Source organism: Phasianus colchicus, chromosome 7, assembly GCF_987193195.1.
Source record: "Phasianus colchicus chromosome 7, bPhaCol1.hap1.1, whole genome shotgun sequence".
Taxonomy (NCBI): Eukaryota; Metazoa; Chordata; class Aves; order Galliformes; family Phasianidae; genus Phasianus; species Phasianus colchicus.
The window spans coordinates 34,763,037-34,787,878 of record NC_143442.1 but is presented as its reverse complement, the minus strand read 5'-3'; the positions used below and the strand labels follow the sequence as shown (position 1 = coordinate 34,787,878).

General features: G+C 50.7%; 2 protein-coding genes across 7 annotated transcripts in view; one reads left to right on the top strand and one right to left on the bottom strand.

Moving 5' to 3' along the window:
- Nucleotides 1-13,313, top strand: part of AGAP1 (ArfGAP with GTPase domain, ankyrin repeat and PH domain 1) — a 292,152-nt gene extending 278,839 nt beyond the window's left edge. For 4 of the 6 annotated variants that reach the window (XM_031604524.2, XM_090144531.1, XM_031604523.2 and 1 more), the window contains 2 exons: nt 4,783-5,038; nt 5,368-13,313. In XM_031604524.2, coding sequence (XP_031460384.2) covers nt 4,783-5,038; nt 5,368-5,571 — 460 coding nt within the window. In that variant the 3' untranslated portion in view covers nt 5,572-13,313. The remainder of the gene's footprint in view (nt 1-4,782; nt 5,039-5,367) is intronic. The other 2 variants (XM_031604526.2, XM_031604525.2) reach the window with 2 other exon arrangements.
- Nucleotides 13,314-19,226: 5,913 nt separating this feature from the next.
- On the bottom strand, nt 19,227-21,599 carry GBX2 (gastrulation brain homeobox 2). The gene is made up of 2 exons (XM_031604463.2): nt 20,956-21,599; nt 19,227-20,492 (listed from the first exon to the last, which is right to left on the bottom strand). The coding sequence occupies exons 1-2, from the start codon at nt 21,449-21,451 to the stop codon at nt 19,966-19,968; spliced, it is 1,023 nt and encodes a 340-aa protein (XP_031460323.1). The 5' UTR covers nt 21,452-21,599; the 3' UTR covers nt 19,227-19,965.
- Between the last annotated feature and the right edge of the window lie 3,243 nt (nt 21,600-24,842).

The window sequence follows — 24,842 nt, the reverse complement described above, 5'->3', positions numbered from 1 at the left end:
TCAGAGGGACACATGGTGGCTGTGCTGCGGCTGTGCCATAGGGCCACTCACATCCGTTGGGGTTGTTTAACTTGTAAAGAAGTAATAAGCTTAATAGGTTGACTTTATTTAATTATTAATGATCCCTTTCTGTCCTTACAGCTCATAAAACACCCTGTAGGTTGGCAAAACACTCATAATATTGATCAGGAGCCAGGGAGATATTTATTTCCTCTTTGCCCCGGTGCACATAAATCTTGGTTCTTTGCCTCCTTCTCTCGGTACGCGGGATTTACAGTGGCCTGCTTCTTGAAAGCTTTCTGTAATTAAGGAATAAATAGCCATCGGTCTTTGTTTGCTGTCTGGAGCCCTCTTGTTTGCCAGGGCCCTACATATCCCTCGTGGGCCCGTGCGCCTTCCCCCTTAGCAACGCAGCCTGGGAGAGAAGGCATGCATGCTAGGAAGCAGTCAACTGCTAAGCACTCACTTTGCAATAGAGTGGGGTCTTCTCCTGCAGAGAGAGGAAGCCCCTGTGTTTTCTCAGCATATTGTTCCCAGCTCCTCTTCCATGCCTCTCCTCCCAGTTCCTGCTTTGCTTGGGACAGGAAGACACTTTGGAAATTCCTTGCTGCTAGCCCTTTCTTCCTGCCTTCTCTTCATCTCCCCCCTTCCCTTTGCTAGTTGCAATTAAAAGCATCATGAACCTTTCCAAACTTCTCAGTTCTTTCCCCCACGATGTTTCGCTTCCCTTTTACCCATCACAACGCTGCATCGCCAACTCTTACCAAAGTGATGCTGTTTATCAGACATCTGTGGGGTCATAGCAAAGGGTTTTCCTTAAATGGCAAGCCCTGGCACAGTCAGCCACCCAGCCCTGACAGCAGGGCTGCACCGGTCATTAGGTGATGTATGCATCTTGCGTGCTGGACCACAAAGCTAATGACATATTCTGGGACGCTCCCAGAGTTTGGGAGCTATGGGAGTTAGATTTACTTCATTTTGTTGGAACAGACACATTAACTTTGTCAGCTGTCCAACAGCAGAGAAAATCTGGCAGTTCTCCTGCTGAGCCGGCCAGGTTATTGCCGCGTTAAATGTTGCACTTCAGTAAGCATCCAGAAATGGCAGCACACGGGCATGGAACCCGCACAACGCGGACGTTTGGGTGAATGGCAGTAGAGAGAACATTTAGAGGCCTCCTCTGTTGCAGAATAGTTCTTTTTAGTGAGAGAGAAGAAAATATTTAACACTTTTCACCAAGATGAGTGAGCCAGGCACCGCTCTGGAAGGGACTGAGCTGCACAGGGCCAAGCTCCTCAGTGAGCATCTCTGGTGCAAGCTCACAAGCAAAGAGTGAAAAGTAGGTCTGAAAGGAAACTGTGCTCTAAGCAAATCTGCTTTTTATGTTCTCTCATGCTACCTAGTTAACCCTCCCCCTCACAGTGCCCAGTATTTATGTTTCAAGATAATAATGATGTGATGTGGCTGGCAGAGTAATTTAAATAATTGGACATTATCTTGAGAAGCAAGCACCTAATGAGATGAAAATAAACTGAGAAGTGAAATTTTCATCTGTTTCTAATAACTCTTACCTATGTACAGTATCGCTGCTCTGTCAGGGTTTTCATTATTTGTACCAGTGATGGAGACTTGCAGAGCTCAGTGATGGTTTTAGGCCAGGGCTTAGTGGATTATATTCCTTTCCTGCAGGATATTTTGCAGTTTTACCCTCTTTATTTGGCCCTTGTATAGCCAGAAAGTTTTCAAGCTTTTCTCAGAAGTCTGAGGTTGAATGGACAGCTTCAGAGAGAGAAAGCTCAAACAAAGCCCGACTTTACTTTCATTCTTCTTTCTATAAATTTGTAATCTGTTACTCTGGAGTTCCTCTAATTCACCTGTGCTTTTGCATTAAAAAACTGCCATCTCACACGTTGTCTAGCATTAGGTGTCATAGGTGCCATCCGAGCACCTGATGATGATGCTTCTCCAATACGCTGGCTTTAATCTGATCTTGAAAAAGGGATTCTGATGAATTTTAGTAGCTCAATAAGTAAGCAAAGTAGTCTTGTTCTGGCTTACGGATGTCACATGAAGACAGCTAGAACTGAAACTGTATTGTTGAGGGTGTTGTTTAGAGTGGAAGTTACCAGAATTACAAGAAAAGGAGGAAAATGAGAGAAATATTTACCAGCAGGTGTTTAGTTGTACATTCCCTTTATTTTTGAAGATCGGTTCGGTATCTTCTGATTAGTTGCTCTTCCTCTCATTTCCTTGTACTCTTACTCAGTTGATTTATTTAAAGGTATGTCAGTGCTGGCTGAAGCGAAACACCGTGCCTCCTCTTCCTTCTTATTGCTGACTGCTCCAATAATTCATTTTTTAGCTCATTAGCTAACAGGGGATGTGAACGGTGGTCCTCCAGGGGACTGGAATGAGGCCAAGTGATCTACTACTGACAACTCTGCTCTTGGACTGGCCTTCCTATGGGGATGTGAAACCTCAACCAAGGCGAGCTGTGGACCCCAGAAGTTAAATTGTGTCATCAGAGTGCATTTATGTTGTGTTGTCAGGTTCTAAGATGGATGCATGCAGCAGAGCTGAAGCTGTTGTCCAAGAAAGTCCCCTTGTCGTGGTTTGTGCCAGAAATGGAGAGAGGAGGTCTGTGGATGTTGGCTTTCCAGAATATGTTTCAAAACTGGTCCTTCTAAATTTCTGTTGTACCAGCCCACGAGATATGGGCAGGCATGCTCCTCCTCCTACCTCCAGCTACCTCCTCCTGTCGTTTAGTGCAATTCTCTGTGAGAAAATCCAAACAACATATCTTCCCTTGTACTCAGTTTGAACAGTTGAATAGGATCTAAATCTCATTCCATAGACAATGTCAGTGACATGCTGCCCCCAAATGTCTGAGACTTTTAAAACATCTCGGCTTTTGTTGGTAGTGTTCACTGTGTTCCCACCACAACACTGGAGTCTGGGGGATGCTCTCCCCTCCACTTGGTCTGGCTTTTCTTTGCACTGCTCCCATTGCAGCACAGGGCTGATGTGCTGCAAGAAATTTGTAAAACAACAGCCTAAAACTCCAAAGCTCCACCTAAAGTCTCTATTTCCACAGAGTAGTTTATGATGAGTAGTTTGTGATGAATAGTGATTAGAGGTGGGAGACTGGTGTCACACAGCTTGAGTTTAAACAGAAGGGACTTCTCTTCCAGCCGTGGTCATATGGCAGCTGGAGGCTAAAGTTGCTCAGAGGTGGTCTGTGAAAATGGGGTGAGGGGGTTTGTTTGCAGACTCAAAAGCACTAAAAAGATTGTGGTAGTTACGATGCAGGCAGAAAATGAAGTATATTCTGCCTTTTGGGTCTGTGGGCATATGAGAAATAAATCCCCTAAGCCCAGACATGTGCCACTGGTGTGAAACAGGGCTGACTCAATCGCTTCATTTTTCAGTCTGGAGTGTTTAAATGTGGAGTGGGTGTATTGGTTACACTCTCAATACCTCAGTACATACTTAAAAAACTGACAAGAACTTTATTAAACACTAGCTGGGTACTGGTCCTAGAGACGTGGTGATGCTGCAGGAGTGCACATTTTTTTGTAAGTAACTGTATGTTTGTCACTTCAGCCTCCTCAAAGCACTGCCACTGTATTTTTACCTTAAAACAACACAGCTAACAGAGGAGTTAAGGATCACAGTGGTAACAGAAGTCATTTTCTTTCTCCTCTCCCTCTTGAGTACCTGAACTGATCCTGTTTATCAGATCCTGCCATCAGAGGTTAATTTGCGGTTCCCTAAATGTTTTCTTTTGTGTGTGTGCCTTTTAGCTTGCAGGAGTCATTCAAAGGTTTAATTTAAGCGCGGCGCTTTTTGTGTTAATTATCTGTTTGCACTTTTTCTCTGAAAAAACCTGTACCTGTCTGTAGGGTGGATTGTGGTTGGTGCAGAGAAGAGCATGCTTTGGGAAGCACTGCATGAGAGCATCCAGAGAGGTCACAGTAAGGTCACTCCGCATGTACCAGGAAATGATGCAAAACTAATCCAGATTTGCTGTTGGAAGGATCTGTTTACATAAGTATTTAAAAACAGATTAGGGCTAACCTGACACTAGATTACTGGGAGTAGTGTAAACAGTGCTGAAAGGCGTAAACAGAGCTTTTCCTTTTGTGCTCCGGAGGAAAAAATATGTCACCAGTAACAAGTTGCCTTGCTAGATGATGTATATGGTTTTCACAGGCCGCACAGATTACCCCAGGTACCTTCAAATGGGGCTTTGTCTAGGGCTAGATCTCTTAGATCATATAATTGTATGGTAATTTTCGAAACGGGGAGTGGAGGCGGTTGTTTGTAGTCCTCGTTATCCTGTAACATAATAGCATCCAGAAAGCTTTTGATAGATATTTGACGTATCAGGAGGAAATGGTGCTTCAAAGTACTGTTTTGATAGTTTGCATTTTGGAAAAACAAACAGAAGAATCCTCCATATGTCTTTTGCATTGGAAACACGACTCGGTTTTTGAAAGAGGAAGCACCTCTGCAAGCAAGGCTGTGCCTCGCAGGGGTTGCTCTGCTATTTGAAATGCAAGCCCAGGTGCAGGAGGGGTAGCTGAAAGTTGTCAGTGCCGTTCTGGTCAATTCAGGTTTCAAACACAGACATTTACTGTACTGTGTTTTGTTGCACACATTAACATGGACACCATCTGCCTGATTTATTTTCTTTCTTTCTTTCTGTTGATTTCTATTTGCTAGCACGCTGGTAGGCAGCAAAGCCAGACCAGAGTGACGTTTTCTCTTCGGCTTCTCTAGGGAGGAAAAAGAGCGCTGGATACGTGCGAAATACGAGCAGAAGCTCTTCCTTGCCCCGCTGCAGTGCCTGGAACTTTCTCTTGGCCAACACCTCCTGAGGGCTACAGCCGAGGAAGATCTGCGCACGGTCATCCTGCTCCTCGCCCACGGCACACGGGAGGAGGTGAACGAGACCTGCGGAGACGGCGATGGGCGCACGGCCCTGCACCTGGCCTGCAGGAAGGGAAACGTGGTGTTGGTGCAGCTCCTGATCTGGGTGAGTGCTTGCTCATCGCTCTGTAAAGATGGTAACTTACCCCCCTTTCCATCTGTTGCCACTGGTAGAAAGTAAACATGAGAATGAGGAAGGAGAGATGTCCTTAGCACCTATTGGAAATGCCATTTGGAATACCTCGGTGACAAATTTTGTTCCAGCTGTAGAAACCTTTCTGTGCGTAAGTCACCAACGCTCTGCTCACTTCCCTCTCTCTCCCCTCCATTTCACCAACCTCAGCTCAGTTCCAGCCTTCCTGGCTTGAGCTCGCTCCCTCTGTTGTAACTCTCTGTCTGCACCAGAGCTTCAGGTGGCATCTCTTCTTTCTCCAGTACGGCGTTGACGTGATGGCACGCGATGCCCATGGGAACACCGCGTTGGCCTACGCCAGGCAGGCTTCGAGCCAAGAGTGCATTGACGTTCTCCTCCAGTACGGCTGCCCCGACGAGCGCTTCGTCCTCATGGCCACTCCAAATCTGTCCAGGAAGAACAACAACCGGAACAACAGCAGTGGAAGGATGCCCACCATCATCTGAGGAGCTCACTCGCGTGTTCGCTGACCTGGATTACATCCGCGGCCTCATATTCCTCCATTCCCATCACGGCTCTGCTCTGTGAGTCCAATAACTTCCCTTTTCCCTTTAGCCTTCGGTGCATCCCTGTCCCATCCAGAAACAGCACATCTGGATAGCACGAGGGGATGAGAAGGAGCAAAAGGGGCTGCAGAGAAAGCAGTTGTTTCAGTGACAGCTCTCGAACGATGGAGACGGGACAGCAGAAGCGTGCGAGAGCGCGTGGGTTCTGTAGGACACGGCGCGTGGCACGGGACCATGGGGACAGTTGTCCCTGGGCACAGGCTCTACAAGTGCAGAAGGCAGGGGTGGAGGGAGGTGAGAGCGGGAGCGAGAGGAGAAGAAAGAAGAAATGGTAACTTTCCATAACTGACAGTTAAGCACATCAGTACATTTCACCTCTACCAAACGGAACGGCTGGATTTCATTCTCTTCTCTGAAGAGCTTGACGGCATAAATCAGAAGCAAGCACAGAGTTTGTCAGGTTTGAAGCTCCTATGATGGTATGTGTCAAATCAGTTGTAGCTAATCTGTCCAGGGAGAATACTGGCTTCATTACACTTGTATAGTTGAGTTCTTCCAGCATTACCGCTGTTTAATAGAACATGATTAGTCATCACGGAGAAAAAAGCATATTAGCTGAGGAGGTAGTTACATGGCACGCTTCGGTGATTGCTTGGATGTGATTGCAATATTCTTAGAAGCATCATATTATCTCAGACATGTTCTTTCGAGCCCTTGGAGCCCTCCTTTCTAAATTCACTGTCATAATTTAGTATCTGTTTAATTTTTCAGTCCAAAGAGAGGAAATGAGTTGCTGAGTGTTATTTGACTGCAGTCTCCTTGGTGTAAAAACAAAATGGAAAAAATAAATAAGAGTAACTATGAAACACAAAAAGGAATAATGAATACTGCTAAGGAAAAGCATTTCAAGTACATTTAGTAAAATTAATAAATGCATTAAAGGCTAATATTTTTCCAGCCAGCAGAAATACGTTCTGTCATTTTGCCAAGGTAAACGTGTTGAGTTTTTGGTCACTCCTGTGATGCATTGCCTAACTTATACAGATTTTGTATTGTGTCTTTAGATTATATGTATGTAAAATCTATTTGAATAAAAAAATCATAAATATGCATTGATTTTTTTTTGTACAGAAAATGACACCTCTGTTAATTTATAAACTGTAATGGATGTGAACTAAATAATGTGCAACTAGTTAGGATCTGTGGATTCCAGATCACTGTATGTTGAAAATATCCCCAGCAGTGAACTCTGTTTCCATTGCAAGCCTTTGAGGAACATATCAGAATGAGATTATGGCACGCTTGGCATGAAAAAAGTATATATATATATATATATATGAGACCGTTTTAGAAAGGAAAAGAGGCTGTTTCTCAGCACTGTAAATATATTTTACTTCAAAAGTCACGACGCTTTCACGAGCCAAGACGAAAAGCCATAGTCTGGATGCGTGCAGATCAGATTGGATTGGTTTCAGGATTGATAGCCTTCACCGAGGCAGGCAGGGCATGGCTGCCCTAACTCTGAACCTGGCTGCTTTCTGGGAGAAAAGAGGCTTGTTGAAAGTAGCCTGGGCAGTTCTTTGGAGTTCCAAGTTTTAATACTTGACTTGATTTTTATTGTTTTATTATTATTATTATTGTTGTTTGTACTACCAGACAGATCCTGGCTTGTGCCGTTTTCTTCAAAACCAGGTTTCTGGCACAGGGAAGCAGGCTGTACTTTTTTTTTGGCAGACCGAAAAGTAATTTTGAAGTGGCATATGGCAATGTGGAGATGGGGGAAGGGTGTATCACGGAGAAAGTTGAAAACTCAACTGAATTAGATGGCAAAGGAGCAATTATGTGAAGTCAGTGAGGTGCACACAGCATAGTAATTTGGAAATCTACCTGCTCCTTACGTATTTCCCAAGCCTTCAGCGTTGTTCTTCCTTGGGGCTCTGTATTTCGTTTGGGAGGACGATAAGCAATTGCTAAACAAAATGTAGGTCGACACAAAATGAGAAGGAAAAAAATTATTCCGGGTGTCTTAAGGAAAAGAAAGAGAAAATTACAGATTGGGTATAAAGTCATAAAGTCACAGAGGAAAAGCAAGCCCAGAGGTGAAAGCTTGAGAATACTGACTGGCTTTCCCTGTTCTGTGCTGTTGTCATTACATACTTTGATACTGTACTGACCTCTGACCGTAGGGGTGTCTTTCTCCATCCAGCCTAGACTGGCTGCATCAGATAAATGCTACATCTGATTCTGTTCACGCCAGGATTTGTTTCTTTTTTTAAACTTTTGAGGGATAATTGCTATTTCTCCATCATTCCCATGCAGCTCTGATACAGATGGCTGGTCCCTGGGTGGTAGGACGGCCCATTGAAGGTCCAGCTGAATGGGATGCTGCAAGCCCCCACGTCTTGGTGCTCACAAGCTTTCCACCCATTCCAGGGGGCACGGTGTGAATTGGGAAAGTGCAGCACGTGTTCCCAGAGTTGCAGGCTGCCTGCTGTTCCCCTGGGAACACCCAGCGTGTTTCTCTTGGAAAATCAAGTCCAATGTTTCAAATACATTGTAGGCAGATTTGCCGCGGTTAAGTTCTCAATGCTTCTTCCATTTCAGAGCTTATTTTTTTCCTAATTGGAAATATTTTCTGTACGTAGGTGAAGTGTTCTCTTTCGGCCACCTTTCTGAGTGTAAGATGTGAGAAACAAGGGCAGCAGCCAGGCTGTCGTGCAGGCTTCAGGTAGAAGAATTGTTACGCTCCTTTCATTAGAAGAATTCTGCAGGTGAACCTTGGAAAACAGAATTTTTTTTAGGAAAGGAACTTCCACTGCATTATAGGAAAAACGATGTATCAAGCCTAGCCAACTAATAACCTCATACTTTAACTAAGCCGTGACACAGTTGCTTTTAACCTAAACATAGCTTTCCCTTGGACGTATCAGCGTTGGCAGTGATGATGTCAAAGCAGTGCTCTCATAGGCTGTGCTTGGCTTCCCCAGGGGAAAACTCCATCAGCCGAGCCCCACTGTCCTTGGCTTTGTGCCGTGAGGTTTCGAGACTCCGTGCTCTTTCCAGGCGGATGCGTTTGCGCTTTGCAAAGGGTGTTCTTGAAGCCATCCAGGTGCAGAGACAGGCAGTACATACAGAGGCTTTGAGAAGCTGCGGGAGTTGTTCTGTCTTCTAACCTGTCCATTTTCAAGTCTTCGTTTTGCCTTCAGCCCCTCTTGTTGCTTTTACAGAACCCGCTTGTCGGACTGCGTGCGCCCCTCGGAGCACGTGAATTGAAAACAAATTGAAATCCAGTCAATAAGAAATCCCAGCAGAAATGCATTGACTAAATCTGTTATCTGAGGGAATTGAGATTGTGGCCGTGTTTCTCACCGAGCGCCCCACGGAGCCCTTTTTGTGATCCCAGATCCTTTTAAATCCCACTTCCTCTGCACTTTATCCACCGTGACTAAAACACTAGATGGAAGTGTTTGCTATTAACGTCAGCACTTTTCTTCTATTTACATTGGGCTAATTGCTGTTGAAGAGCAGAGGTGAGCCTATCGCATTGAATCTGGCAACTGAACCTTCACCTACCAGGAGTTCAGTAGGGTTTTACTTATTCCTCACTATTTTCTTGGGTAAATACAGTCTTGCCAGTTCAGAGATTTGGCCAAGGGCTCCCATTGCCAGATTTCTGGTTTCATTGCTAGAAGGGAGCAGAAGGAAAGCTGCTCCTGGAGAATCTTGGTATATCCCAAGCTGGGAAGACCAAAAGAGCTAGTTGAAAGGAAGAGAGGGTTTGTAAGCATTTCTACTTGGGTGTAGTGTATAATAACCGTGTAAACATGAATATTGTTTACTCTGCTGTCTTTCCCCATTTCCTTAAATTATGTGTGTTAGTGCACGGAGCTTTAGCTGCACTTGGAGATTTCCCCTGGCAAGAAGAAGCTGTGTAATGTAAAGAAGGCAGTAGAGGTGTGAGTGCAGATACATTCTTAGCAATGATCTCCAGCACTGTAATGTAGTATAATTAGATGATACGGTTTTCAGATAGCTTCATCTTTTATATTTGTATGGAGATCGGGAAAAATGAAGTAATTTGTAGTTTCTAGTGTAAAGTAGTAATAGTGGAGACAAGCACAGATTTCACAGAGGGTTCCTTAGGGCCCTTCACAAATGTCTCGGGGAGCCGTGTTTGCACCTTAACAGGGAATTGGTTGTGCTTGGAGGTACCCAAGGGGAAGAAGGAGAGAGCTGGGGACCAAACGTGGGGCACTTGGTCTGGATGCGTGAGGACTTGCCCATTCACATCTCATCATCAGGACTCTTTGCTTCCCCCTGCTACAGCTGTTAGCACACGGGAGATCTCTGTCTGTTAGTCTCAGATCCTCTGTTGGACATCTTCCATTTCAGCTGATTCGTGGGTAAAATTTCTTGTAGGATGTTTTTGGCTATTCTTGTGTTTGCTGCATTGCAAACTCAATACCACAGATTAAAAGGTTCTGCAAAGAATTTTGACTCCTAAGTTACCAAAACCAACAGTGGTTCAAATGATTTGCTTAGAAGGACATCTCCTGTTTGAATAAGTAGGGAATAGAGCAAACTATCCAAAGCTGTAGGTAGGTAAATCGGTTCTAGTTTTTGTTTGCTTTTTTTTTTATCGTGGGCCAGTTTTTACAGTGAATATTTGGTGATTTCATCTCACAATGGTTCCTTTGACTTGGCTGAATATGTCTCACGTTTTAAACGGGGTAGGAGAGTTTTGGCTGAGATTTTCAGTAGGTCTCATTTTGAGGGAAGGGTTGCATGATCTCTGGAAATGAGATGGCTTTTCTTCAGTGCCACCCTCAGCCCCAAACCACTACTCATGCTTTTGGTGATCTTGGCCCTTGTGTTTCATTTCAGGCTGAATAAACTCCCACAGTTTGCCCTTGTTCCCTGAGTGCTTGGGGGACGTTCCTTAGGGGCAGAAGGAGGAAAAATCTTTTCATCTTCATGCATTTCACCTCTCTCCAAATCCCTGTAGCGTATTCAGGCAGTAGCAGTCAGTCGTGCTGATGTGCAATGCTTCAGCTTTCTCTTGGCCATGAACTTCGGGGCGTGTATTTGCTTCCAGTCCTAAGAGTTGCCTATTTTGCGATGCTTTGGAGCTAGTAATGTTTACCTGTGTGTTATGTACAAAGCGTGAAGGGGGGTGGGGGGCTTTATCAAGGTCTAATGGCATGCCTTTGGGATGACCGTGTTGCTTGCTGGCAGTTGAATGCACCATCCGCTCTTTTGTGTGTGCCACGTTCTTACAGAACTGATCAGTGTGTTTTGCTTCTGAGATCTCATCCTCCTGTCCTTCCCACCTCCCTCTGCCTGTTGTTAGGGTAGCTGAATACTGTGAGGGCGACTGAGTGGGAACCTCAGAGCAGCCCCAGTGCCTCGTAGGAAGCTGGAAGAAGCGCTTCCCTGGTCTCTGATTGCCAGATAGAGGGAGTGATGCTGTGCTGAAGGCAAGCCCCAAGCCCAGGCAGGACTGAGGAAGGTTCTGGGTGCAGTTTGTCAGGTAGTTCCCACATTTAGAAGCTCAATGATTGAGCTGAGTTGGTCATCGAGTGCAGTGAAGTCCTAAGGTAAAGCAGTGTACTGCATGGATGTCACTAACCAGGTTAACTAAACATGCTTTGCATTTGTGTGTGTGTATGTGTACACGTATGTGCTCAACATACCTCTGTCAGCCATCCTCCAAGTGTCCACGCACACATTTACACATCAGTCACAGCCCGAAGCTGGAGCCAGGTTTTCAGTTTGATGTTTATAAGTGGGCACATTTCCCAGTTTGGCTCAGGCCAGCCATTTCCAGGAGTGCAGGACGGCTGCGCGGTGCCACGCAGGGCAGGGAGATGCAGGAGCTGGCTCTGGAAAGCTCAGGGTTCACAAAGATACCTGGCTCAGAGCAAAAATTGAGCTCATTCAGATGGCAACAGCTCGAATTCTGAAACTGGGACTGAACTGGCCGCTTTGCCTGGGATGGGAACTGCAGCCCAGGGGGGCACAGGGGGAGGAGACGTGGATGGGGATAAGGACAGAAGACTTGCTTCCCAGAGGCCCTATCTTTTTTATAAATTTGCTCAAATTTGTGGCTGAATTTATGCATGGGACCAGGGACTGCCCTCCTGCAGCCAATCCAATGGTGTTTTGGGTCCTTCCTGCACCTACAGCATTATCAGGCAGGGAGACGTGGTGAGATGTTGGTGAGGAGCAGGGCACCTCCTCATCCTTACCCAGGTGCCTGTGGCCATTGAACTCTAGCATGGTGCTTTGAGGGAGCCATAACCATCAGCTGACGTGTGCTAAGGCCTCATGTGTACTGACAGTGCAGGGAAGCCTGTGTGCTCACAGCATCTCTACTCTTGCTTTCAGTTCTGCTCATACTGGTGGGCAGCTTGGGCTGGGGTTCAGCACATCTTTATGGGCATTACCAAATCCAGGGCTGATTAGGAGAGAGGCAGAACTGGGCTCAGATGCACAAAGATCGTGGTTGGGTGTCAGCCCCCACCAGCACCTCCGTGTGTCAACCATCACCACCAGGACGTGCGCCCCATTTCTCCCTGTGTCCCCTTACACCCATGACTCGGTGTTCAGGGGTGCTCAGCCCCGTGTCGTCGCATTCTTTTTGCTTTGTGATGCTTGTGTTTCTGGTTAGGACAGGGAGGAAGGGCACCCAGGTGAGTAGGGTCTGTGTTTGGGGTAGAGGCAGAGATACCTAGCACATGGCAGGCTTTAGAGCAAGGTTTGTTTGGGTTGGGTTGTTTTGTTTTGGTTTTTTTTTTTTTCTGTTTCTGTAAATAGTAATGTATAAATGATGACGAGACAGTGTGGAAATTATTAAAAAAAAAAATACGTCTTTTGTTGTTGTTTTTATATTACCTCATTCAGCAAGTTTGTTTTACAATGACTCGATGCTTTATTTATATTGTTTGTACTGTAATTAAAACGATTGATAAACATTTCACTTTGCTCGTTGTTTCATATGATTTTGTTTTGATTACGTATGCCAGTTTGTATTATGTTTCCCTTTTCCTCTCTCTTCGCATTGAGATTTTTGTGTCAGCTGTACAGTATTCCGAATTAAACAACAACAACAAAAAAAAGGCAATTAAAAAAGGAAAAAAAAACAAACAAGTTGTAAAGTACCGCAGAGGGAGACTGCTATACTGTATAGTCTCTTTCTAATAAAGACAAGAAAACTTGTTCGTCACAGCTCTGTTCTTTGCGGTGTTATTGAGGGACACCTGCCCCAGCCCTGCTCCACCAGTATTAATGATGAGATACTGTCACTCCTCGCCAGCAATAAAGATGAAGTATGATCCGAGACCTGGGATGTCAGAAGAGCTGGGAATGGTGCAAATTGATAAATTAAAAAGCAATAAGTCACCGGACTGTAATGGTGTATATCTAAGAGTTCTGAAAGCGCTTATGAACTAAGTGACAGATCTCCCAGCAAAAAAAAATACGTGGGCTTTCATTAAAAACAGCCTTTCTCCCCGAGGAGGGGAGAGCAGTAAACGTTGCACCTCGGCTTTAAGAGTCTCTGGAGGAGATCCAAGGAATTAGGCCAGTAACGGTTACATCTGTATCTGCTAAATTGGTTGAAATGATCATTTAAAATAAGAATAATAAAACATCTTTAAGGTCATGGTATGGTATGGTCTAATCACTTCTTTGAAGGAAAATCACGGCTCTCCATTACGATTCCGTGAGCGCCGAGCGAAGGGCAACCGGTTGACTTTTATTTACATCTGCAGAGATCTTTGCCTGTGCACCGTGTGAGAAGATACAGGGAATCTCAGCAGGCCCGAAGGGATGCACTATAACAGCCCTTGTTGCAAGAAGGCTGTGGCCACAGCTGCTTTGGGACAGAGGGAATAGAGGGTAATGTTGAGTCTTTCGTTCTTCAGCCCATGGATGGGATCAAAGAGGTGGCTTCACATGCAATGGGGCTGAAGAAAAAAAAATGGAGGAGTTGAAGATCCGTGAGGATGCCGTGAAGAAGTTAGGGATGTTCAGAAATGAGGTTGGAAGAGCGGGGAAATTCCTTTTAGATGAGATGTAAAGAAAGGGATGTGGCAGCTATGGAAAAAAACGTGGAGAGGAAGCAGATGGGGAACATTTCAGGTTGGATATTAGGGGAAACCTCATGAGGAGCAGTGCTGCAGTGGCACAGCTGCCCATGGAGTGGTGGAATCACCATTCCTGGAGGTGTTCCATAACAGTGGGGATGTGGCACTGAGGGATGCAGGGCACGGTGGGGCGGGTTGGAGTTAGGCAAGGTGAAAGGTTTTATGATTCTATGACCTTTTCCTAGTCCAGTGACCAACACGTGGGGTCTGATTGGGGTTTGGTGAGGTTTCCTCTTTCCTGCTCTTTAATTCTCAGTGCTCCCTAGGAGGCTGCACCAGCAACGGTGGGATGAAAAACAGCAGGACGGCTTGTGGGGTTTGTTTTTTTCTTTTCCTTCTCTTTTTTTTTCTGCGTATTTTGGGTCTGCATCACCGTTCTGTCACGCAGCAACTGTACCGCTTTGTTCTTACAAGGTTTTCCACCATGTTTAACCCCACCGTGTGTCAAACCATCACCCAAGCAGGAGGTGGGTGCTTTTTGTGTTCTACCTTTCAACGGGGACTCGGAATGCGAGCCCTTGTTTTGGATTCCTCAGCCTGTAAAGCTATGGAACCACTCCTTTCAGCCATCACCAGTCCTCCCCCTTGTAAGGGGTGCAGTGTTTGATTTGGTGATGGGCATGGCTGCCTGTTCCTGCTAACTACCTCCTGGGACCCGGCTGCCCACGGGAGATGCAGGCACTGAAGGGGGGAAGGGGGGGGGGTGCTGAACAGCATTACAGCTCTTTCATTTCATTTCTCACCTACCCCAAACCCACCCCCACGCACCCCTGGAACACTCTCAGCTGGTGGCATTCACAGATGCCTGGGAAGAAAAGGAAATATTCTACTAGAAGGCAACAGAGGTCGGAAAGAGATTTTGAAGGAAAACTATTGCCTCCAATAATAGGAGCAGGGGGACCCCCCCCCTTTTTTTTTTCTTTTTTTTTTTTTTTAAAGAACAAAGCAGTAATTACTGTGGGGACCAGACTGCCATAAGGCCTTGCTGTGTGTTTCCACCCATGCCTACAAAGGCTTTGCTTTGATGGATCCTGGGAGCAATCGCTCAAGAAACCTGCTCCAGAGCCCAAAGACTCCTACACTGGAGGTACTGCATGCTGTTAGCTCTCATTTAAAACCATCTCCTTGTCTGTTGTGCTGTTTCTTACTCATTTTTGGCCACGCACCACCCACCATGGTTACATCCACTCTTTGGTCTCCATCAAGTGGTCAGCAGGTGCCAATTTTTTTTCTGCCTGGAGGAATTCAGTGACACACCTTTGCTTGCCCTGCATTTCCATGTCAGGTGCCATTCTGTCAGCCTCTGCTGCTGTCAGTCACACGGCAACAAAACACAATGGGATACAATGGGAAGGTTCAGCCTCTACTGCTGTACGACCAGCATCCACCTCTGATGCTGTGGGTCAACATCATAAAACAAGAGGCATTACTTCCAGAGCAGCCCTTGTAGTCTCATAAAATCAGGTAGAGGAGCCTCAAATCAATCAGAGATCCTCACCACGAGGTACTTTTCTTTAGATGTTGCCCCCCACCAGCTCAGGTTGCCCAGTGTCCCATCCATAGCCTTGGGCAGCTCCAGGGTAACCACAACTCTCTGGGCAGCAGTGCTGGGACCTCACTGCCCTCCGAGTGAAGAATCTCCCCCAGAACATGGCTTTGCAGTGCACAGCTTGCACGATTTTCCAGGAAGGGACTGCACGGCGTCTGAGGGAAATGCAATTACTGCTGGGGAAACCTCCAAACGTGCCTTTGGAAAACCACAAACCACTTTGTATCAGCAATAGGACTGGAAAACCCACCAGGCAGTAATTTATCTCGCCTAATGTCCAGTAAAGCCCTTAATTGGCCAATAAATGCGGTCGCAATAACTGCACTTGACATGCAACGCTGCTGCCAGCAATTAGCACTTATTTATTTGCATACTGCCCTGACCAATCTGCGCTCCTCCATTTCCGGATCTGTTTGTTTTTAAGCCAGGGAGACTCCTTGTGTTGGCCAAAGAGAGGATGAGGAGAGCCAAAGGGATCGGAGGCTCAGGCCCACTGCCCACATCCCTCAGTGCCACGTCCCCATGGTTCCTGAACACCCCCACGGATGGTGATCCCACCACCACTTCCCAGGCAGCTGTGCCACTGCATCACTGCTCTTTCTGAGAAGAAACTGTTCCTAATATCCAACCTGAACCTCCCTTGGCACAAGCGTGGGTAGCTGTATCCCCAATAGGGACACAGAGGCTGTCAGCTGCCCCATCTGAGTGAGCTCCACTGGGCTCTGTGAAAGCACGTTTTGGTGCAGCCCTTCCTCCATACCTCTCCTATTGCTCTGCACATCCACCTGGTAACAGACAGGCTGATGGACTGCAGATTTCCCTGTAACTGAGCTTAATTAGCAAGCTAATCAGGTCTGGAGATGGTTCCAATTTATTTATTGGCTGCTGCGCCGAGGTTCATGCCAGGTGAACAAATATGATGGGATTTTCCCCATCTCCAGCACCCGGAGCATCCCCTTCTCAGCTCCCTCTGGCCACACGAAGGCGTTACAAAGGGGAGTATTTATTTTGCCAAAGTATGGGGTGAGATAAAAGGGAAGAAATGACAAAGCAGGTGGAGAAGGCTCTGAGCGTGGCCAAACCCACTCTTGGCTGCAGCATCCCTCCCTGCAGCCTCCCAGGGGTGTGCAGCCCCAGGACCGAGCATCCCTCCCACTGGGTGTGAGAGCTGAGCTATGCAGGGAGAAGGGGAACACGGGGCACGAGGGGCTGGAAGACCTCAAATAAGGCAGCATGACGGGAGAGGGGCTTTTCTGCGCCGTCCCTCGGAGACCGCTCACCGAATGGAGACAGTTATTAGAGGGAGTAATTGGGATCAGCTCGCTTTACAAATGTTACTTTGCAGAATGAGGCAGGAAGACAGATCGATCTCAACTATTATTCATTAAGGAAAGTCCTTTATAAATCCCAAATTAACAATTTCTCTTAGAGAGCCTTCCTATTACCCTTCTTGCGCAGGAACTTATTGCCGCTTTGGAAATGTTGAAATATGAAAATAATTGGGGAGGGGGAGAAAGAGCAGTTGTGGGCTTCAGAGCTCATCATCGATGGGAAAAATAAAGAATATAGCTGTGTGCCTTAAAATCAGCCCTTATTCGGGATGGTAACATCCTGATAGATACTATCAGACACAGCCGCAGCATCGCTCGGAAGAGCCCAAGCCCCGAGTTCTCCTTTCACTCTATTAACTGATGGGATGGGAGCATCACAAACTCTCCATCCCTCCGTCCTTTAGGAACGCAGCCCCTTGGTGCAGCTCCTGAGCCCGAGCGGGGCTGCACAGAGCCAGAGGAAAGTTGTGTGAGCGGATTTGCAGAGCCGGAGGGAGGGCGCGATGGGATCGGGTCAGTGTAATCCTGTTTTATCCATTGTAATTCAGGCAGGCAAGGAGACCTCAAACTATAGGGGAAGGGGCTTTGAGAACCTCAGTGGCCCTGCCACAAAGCCGGAGGCTGAGGCCGGGACAAAAGCTGGAGAGAGGATGAAGTGGCTCGAAATAAATAGATTAAGGCTCTCTATGGGCCGGGCGTAGCGGGAGGGAGAAAAGAGCAAGCGAGGGGCGGCCGGGGGGCAGGAGGGGACATGGGGGCTTGGATGCAGGACCCCAACCTCTAGGAGGGAATTTGTCCTGGGCCCGGTGGCATTTCCCCATCTCTGCGCTGCTGCATCCCGTACACACACGGTTCTGAGTGTTTTGGAGCCACAGTCGGGCTTCACGAGGCAATTTATAATTCATACAGGTTGTCTTCCTGCATACGGTGTTGCTTTTGCACGTTGGGGTGCTGGCTGCTTTACGAGGGAGTGCTTTGCATCCGCTGCTGCTTGCCAGCCCGAAAGGGATGTGGGTGAGGATGGGACTGAGCCCCATTCATGGGAGCTGACCCCACAGCGGGATCCCCATAGGGCACATTGCCTGTCTCCTGGGGGTAGGGGGAGGGTTGCTCAGCTCTGATGCCCTCACCAGCTTCTGCAGCCCAATGTGGGCTCCTGCAGGTTGGATAGGCCCTCCCAAACTGCACATCGAGGTGGCAGGCAGAAGGCACAGAGCCCCAGCTGAAATAATGACACCGATTAGGTCCACGCAAAAGAAAACAAGAGGGGAGGCAGCTGGGCACCCCAAAAGGTTTGGGGACCCTCTCCTGGTTTGGGGAAGGAGGGGGGGTGGGTAGCAGCAAAAAGCAGTGACGGCTTCGTTAAGGGAGAACAGCAGAGAGAGCATCCTCCTGCTGATGGATGCAGCATATATACGATATAAAATCTATAATATTGCACATATGGGGGGGTGGGGGGGTCCTACAGCCCTGCTCCCGGGGCAGCTGCTCTCCTTCCCTCTGTATCGGGGCCGTGGGGCAGCGCTCCCCGCACGGCACAATTATTTGATCTGCAGATGCGAGAGGAATTTATTGGAACAACAAATAGAGTGATGTCAAAGCCCAACCTTGGATTAAAGCCGGCAGCCAAAGGGGAAGTGTATTAATTTCAAACAGCATCAGAGGCCAGCGCCTATTAGGACGAGCTATTCTTCAGACCCCCCCATCAGAATTAATCATTGGGAGTTAATTTGAAGCTCAGACAAGTTGCTGTTAATTTAGTGCGGGGAGGACGGGATGGAATAAAAAGCCGAGGTGCTGGCCGGGCCTCCTGGGTCTCATTAATCAGCGAGCTGAGACGGCCTGGCTTGATTACAATTTGCAAAAAAATTCATTAGAGCCCGGGCGATTGACAATTTTTCTCTCTGCCCGCGCTCTGACTCATTAGGCAGCCAAATGAAACCGCGATGATGGCGATGATGACAGCCATCAGCCCCGCGTTGTTTATCTCCTACCTCCCCCGGCCCGGCCCGGGGCTGCCCCTCCGCCCCCAGCCCCGCTCCCATAGAAAGAGACCCCCCCCCACCGCTGCCCAAAGTGCCCCCACACCCGGGGGGGGGGGCCGCGATTCCCCTCCGTCCGTTCTCGGTAACAACGACCGTACGGGATGAATTGAAAGGAAGAGCGGAGGGGACCCACGCGTGTCCCGACCCCGCACGGGAACGATCTCAAAATGAAGGGAAAGGAGCGAAGTGCTGCGGCCGTCCCGTTAAAAACGGGGGAAAAAAAAAAATAATAGGAAAGCAAAACAAAACACAACACGACAAAAATAAAACGAAGTGCGCGATGCTGCCGCAGAACCCCGTTTCTCTCCCGTGCTCCCTCCACCCCGCGCTGCTTTATTAATTTTTTTTTTTTTCCCAGTTTTTTCCCGTATTCTCACTTCTTTTTTTTCCGGCAAATCCTCTCTCCCTTCCATCCCCCCCAAAAAGGCGAAATAGGGATAAAAGCGCATCACCCCCCCCCGCCTTCTCCCTCCCCGGGGGTCGCAACGTACCCCGCAGGGAGGTGTGCGGGGGGGGGGGGGAAGGAAGGGAGGGGAGACGGCTCCGCACGGCGCTCCGGGAGGACCCGAAAAGAAAAGGCGAAAAGCGGAAAAAGCCGACAACAGTCGCACGCTGCGCCCGAGCCGGGGCGAAGGGTGAGGTGCGGTGGGGGTACGGGGGGGGTGTGCGGGTATTTTTGTGTGTGTGCGTGTGTGTGTGTGTCCCTTTTTTGTTTCTTTCTCGGCTTTTATTCACAAGACGGGAGTTGGCTCCTTAAATTTCATAACTTAGAAGGAAACGGGCTACATCGAAATAAATTAAACCACAACGCTGAATTCGTGCTTTCCTCGGTGTCCGTCTGTCCGTCCGTCCGTTCTCCTCCCCCCCCTCCCCTCTCTCTCTCTCTTTCTCTCTTTCCCCTCTCAAAACGGCTTTGAGAGGGGCGGCCCCGAACCGACGGCTCCCCCAGCGCCGTTACCCCGGGGCGGTGCGGTCCCGGTCCCCGCTCCGTACGGCGTTCCGCCTTCAGTTCTGCCGCTCGTTGCCGCCGGATCACTCGCGGGTCGCCGGTGGGGTCGCGTCGCTTCTAGATTTATTTTAAGGGGGGAGGCAGGGAGGTGTTTGTTTGAGTTGTTTTGTTGGTTGGTGTTTTTTTTTTTACGGGGGGGGGGGGGGACGGGAAGGGGGGTGGGAGGAGAGGTTGGTTTCCGTCGTTCGTTTCGCTTTTCATTGCGGGTCCGGCGAAAACCCCGTTTGTCAACTTTTTGCCCCCCCAGCGGCGCTCAGGGCCGCGCCTGCTCCAGCTGCTGGTGCTGACTCCTGATGGCGAAGCGGCTGACGTGCACCGGGATGGGCACCACGATTTTGGGGTTCCGCGAAGGTTCCCCCGCCTTGGAGCTGGCGTTGCCCGCTTTCACCCGCTTCCATTTAGCTCGCCGGTTCTGGAACCAGATCTTCACCTGCACCTCGCTCAGCTTCAAGGCGTGAGCGATCTGCGAGCGCTCCGTCAGCGAGAGGTACTTCTTGCAGTGGAACTCCTTCTCCAGCTCCAACAGCTGCTCGCTGGTGAACGCCGTCCGTCGCCGTCGGTTCTTCCCCGTGGCTGCGGCGTTGGCGGCGGCGTTGGCGGCGCTGGGGGGGTTTTCCTCCAACGCGGTACCACAGTCCTCCTCCCGCGGGGCCGCCGGCGCGGGGCCGTTCTCGTCGGAGCTGTAGTCGAGGTCGCTGTCCATGGAGAAGTTCTCCTCGCGGCCCTTCGCCTCCTCCTCCGATTTGGGATCGTCTTTGGGGCCGCCGCGGAGGGCCCCCGCTGCAACCGAGCACAGAGCCCCGTTAGGGCCAGGACCCGAAGCCCCGCGGCCGGAGTTCGGATGTCATCGAGGGCTGAGAACCCCCCGGCCCCAGGAACCCGAATTCCAACGGCCGTATCGAACCGAGGGGCTCCGAAGCCCCGTTCCAGGCACCCGACGATTACGAAGCCTGAATCGAAACGCGGGCAGCGAACCCCCGGGCCCGGACACTCGATTCAGATGCTCGAATTTATTAATAGAGAGCTGCTGCCGACCCCCGGCCTCAGAGCCCCGAATTCCAACGGCTCAATCGAACCGAGGGGCTCCGAACCTCCCTTCTCCGGGCCGGGAAAAGTGAGAAAATTAGGAAATCCCGTCGCCCCCGCACCCCGAGCCCCTGCAGCCCGGTACCCCCCCAGCCCAGGGGTCCTTCCCCACACGTCCCCCCCGCCTCCCCCCCCCCGTCCTTCGGCCCGCACTCACCCAGCGATGCGTGCACGGCGTCGGCAGCGGGGAAGGGCAGCAGCCCCCCCCCGGTTTTGCCGTCGTCTCCGCCGCCGCCGCCACCGTCCGGGGGGGGCAATCCCTCGGCCTTGTCGAAGTTCCCCGGGGGGGCGAACTTCCTGGCGGCCTCGGGGCGCGGCGGGGAGGCGGGGAAGGAGCCGGGCAGCGCGGCCATCAGCGTGGAGGTGAGGGCCATGCCCTGCGCCAGCCCAGGGCAGAAGGCTCCGGGCAACGCGGGCAGCGGCGGGGGCGGCGCGGGGGGCAACGGAGGCTGCAGGGCGGCCTGCGGCAGGGCGGGCGGCGGGGGGGGCAGCACGACGGGCCGGTACGGCATGAACATGGGGTAGCCGGTGTAGACGAAGTGGCCGGGGGCGGGCGGCGGGGGGCTGCCGATGAGCGAATCGATGCTGAAGGCCGTGCTGCTTCCCAGCGGGCGCTGCATCATCATCAGCGAGGGCTGGAAAGCCGCGCTCATGCCGGGCCGGCGGAGGAGCAGCGGCGACCACCTTCCTCCTCTTCTTCCTCTTCCTCCTCCTCCTCTTGCTCGGGCTCCGGCTCCCGCAGCTCAGCGCCGCGCAGCGCCCACGCGTGGGGCCGAGCCGGGGCGGAGCGGGGCCGCCGCCGCCCGCACATCGGGGCCGGCCGCCCCCCGCCGCCCCGCGCCGCGCTGCCTCTGCCCGCCCGCTCCCCCGCGCCCATTCACATTTTGCCCGGCTGGGAACACGGCCCGGCCCACGTGCCCGCCGAGCGCGCCGCCCATTGGGCAGGCGACTCGTGGGGGCGGGGCCTAACGCGGAGGCCACGCCCACTATTCCCACGGCCACTCCTCTCCGCCTCCGGACGGGGCGTTTCCATTGAGAGCGGCGGGTCGGCCCCCCGGCACCGGACCCCCCCCCCCTTCCCTTTTTCCATTCATTCTTATTTTCTTATCGCTGTTATTTCATGTTATGATTATTATTTTTTTATTTGAATTGTTCGTTTGAATTGTTTGTTTCTATTTCTTCCGATTTTTTCATATTTATTTTTCCTTTCTTACGCTCTTCCCTCTTTTCTCCTTTTTATTACAATTTTTTTTTTTTCCTCACTTTTATCAGTTTTTTCACACACACCTCCCCCCCCCCGGCTCCGAAGCTGACCGTCGTCGTCGTCTCCCCCCCTCCATTATGCGGAGCTCCATTCATCGCCGCGGCGGAATTACGGCCCCGCGGCCGCCGCCTTCATCGCAGCCTCTCGGAGCGCGGGGACAAAAGGAGGGACGCGAACACAAAAAGAAGGGAAAGGGGAGGGGAGAGGGGGGGGGAAGAGGAAAAAGCCCCAAACTTGGAAATTGAACGTGAAGGGAACTTTGCGCAACTCCAAAAGGCCGTAAATAACGATAACGGGAGAGGAGAAGAGGCAAAGCCCGGCAATTACGGGGGGTTCCCAGCAAGGATGGAGCGGTTCGGGAAATAAAATTTAAAAGCGGGAAAAAAAAAAAAGAGAGAGAGAGAGAGAGAAAAAGGGGACGGGGACGGACCGCCCCCGGCCTGGGGGGGCCGCAGCCTTCGGCCACCCCCCGTCTTGCTTTGGGGGCCCACGCTCGGTGTGGGCAGTGGATGAGCCGTACCCCACAGCTGCCTTCCCGGAGCTGGGGGTCCTGGCAGCCTCCCCCCGGGATGGGCTGTGTGGGGCCGTGCTCCCCCGACCAGCCCCTCAGTGGGTTTTGAAACCAAACCCCATTTATGCTGTCGGTGGGACTTCGGCCCCAGTGACCCCGCTATGGAGTTTATCGGTGTTGGGGTGCAGGCCTTCCCCTTCTCTCCCCTCCCAATGCGCGCTCCTTTGGGGGGCTTTGAGATCTTCTATGGCGCTTTGGGGGCGAGCTCCGTCTTCCGTGGGCCGGGAAAACTCATCCGCTCTCTTCGCCCCCCCTCGGGCGCTCCGTTGCCGTCCCTTTGGCACTGTCCCCCCCCCACTGCCGCTTCCGTGGGGCTGCGAAGCTCCTGCGCGGGGGAGGCGAGGGCAAAATCCCCGTCCTTCCACGGTGCCCCGCTTCTTCCACCCGAATGCCATCGGAGGAGCGGGTTTCGGCCGTCCGCTCAGCGATTAGGATTGAATATCCTCATCCTTTTTACCCTCCGTCCCCGTATCGCTGTGCCGCTGCGTCCCGCCGCTCCGCTCCCGCATCTCTCGTTTGTCGTCGGCCCCCTACAAAAAAATTCCACACTCCCCCCGGACAAAAGTGACTTTTTCTACCGCCGGAGATGGGCTTTGTTCGGCTCTGCGGCTCCGTTAGGAAACACCACCGGGTGCCGGGGGGGCAGAGCGGCACTGCGGCCGGGAGCGGCGGGCGGGGACCCCCGGCGGGGCGGCTCCGGGGGGTGGGAGCCAAAAAATCCCCGCTGTTCGGTTGTCCCCGCATCTCTGAGATGTCAGGGGGGCTCTGGGTTCGCCCCGAAATCCTTTCTAGGGATGGAGCTTTGGGGTCGTGTTTTAAAGAGGGTGAATTGGGGCTGGTTGCTGGAGGGGAGAAACCGTGTGGGCTAAAGCGGTAGAAGGTGTTTTTGACCAATCATCCCCCAAAAAACGAGCAGCCAAGCAGAAATAACTCGGGGTTTGGAGTAAAAAAAAAGAAAAAAAAAAAAAAAAAGCGAATATACGTGATGTAAGGGTGTGGGTATACGGTGTGAGGTGCACGGGTACGTGGCATGGGGTACACGGTGTGTGGTACGCATGGTATGAAGGGTGTCTGGTGATGTGCGTACGGGGCTCGGCTTCGTTCTGCTCCTGACAGCCAAACCGATGACTTTATCAAAAGCAAAACTCGGCTTCGGGGAGAACCCGGCGAGATGATTCCCATCAGATTTAGCACACCGGGGATACGTTCGACACACACACACACCCATACACACACACACACCCATACACACACACACAGCCCTCCGCTGCGTTGGTCGGGGCTGAGCCACCCCACGGGCACCGATCGGGTGGAGATGCGGCTGTGGGGATGCGGGCAGCGGAACCGGGAGCGGCACCGACTGCTCCGAACGGGAGACGAGTCGGGGCAGCCCCTGCAGAGCCCTCATGATGGGGGGGGGGGGAGTGGGAGGGGGCTCCTCCTCGCCGCTGCATCCGGCACTTTGGGTTGTGCTCCTTGGTGCGCTTTTTTTTTCTTCCTTCCCCTACTTCCCCCCACTTCCCCCCCCCCCCCCCCCCCTTTTTATTTTATTTTTTGCTTTTTCTTCTTTTAATTTACTATTTTTGTTTCCTTAACAAACTCCCCTCCCACCCCCCCCTCTCTATCCCCCCCCCTTCCCATCCCGCAATCTTCTCTCCACTGCATTTTCGGGTTGGAAAGAGGAGGCAAAAAAGGACGACCCCCCCCCTCCCTCTCACCTTCCCCCCCCCCGATCCTCTGCGTGCATGCGGACGGCTTTATCAGGAAAGAGAGGCTCCGGCAGCACCGTTGAACGCCCCGAATTCGTTCGGACGTGTGCGGTGGGGAACGGGATCTGATTCTTTTTTCGGATGTAGAAAACTGCAGGCAAAATATTTGGGGAGCGGCGAAGGATCGGAGCGGAGAACGGCGCTCGGAGGGACCGAACCGGATCGGGGGGACCCACACGGGCACATATGGGGGAATTCCGCCGCCTTCAATCCCGGAGAAAAGTCTCAAATATTCCCGGGTCAGGGGGCACCGGCTCATTAAAACCACCGCGGTCCTGGAACAGCACCGCAGACATTAAAGCGCAGTATTTTTCAATTAGAGCTGACGAATTCAATCAAAATTCCATAGATTAGGATGAAATGAGGCATGGGTCATTTACAGGGGAATTTAATTGCAGAGCCATTAGACAAATAGTATATTTGCCATTCTCACATTATCC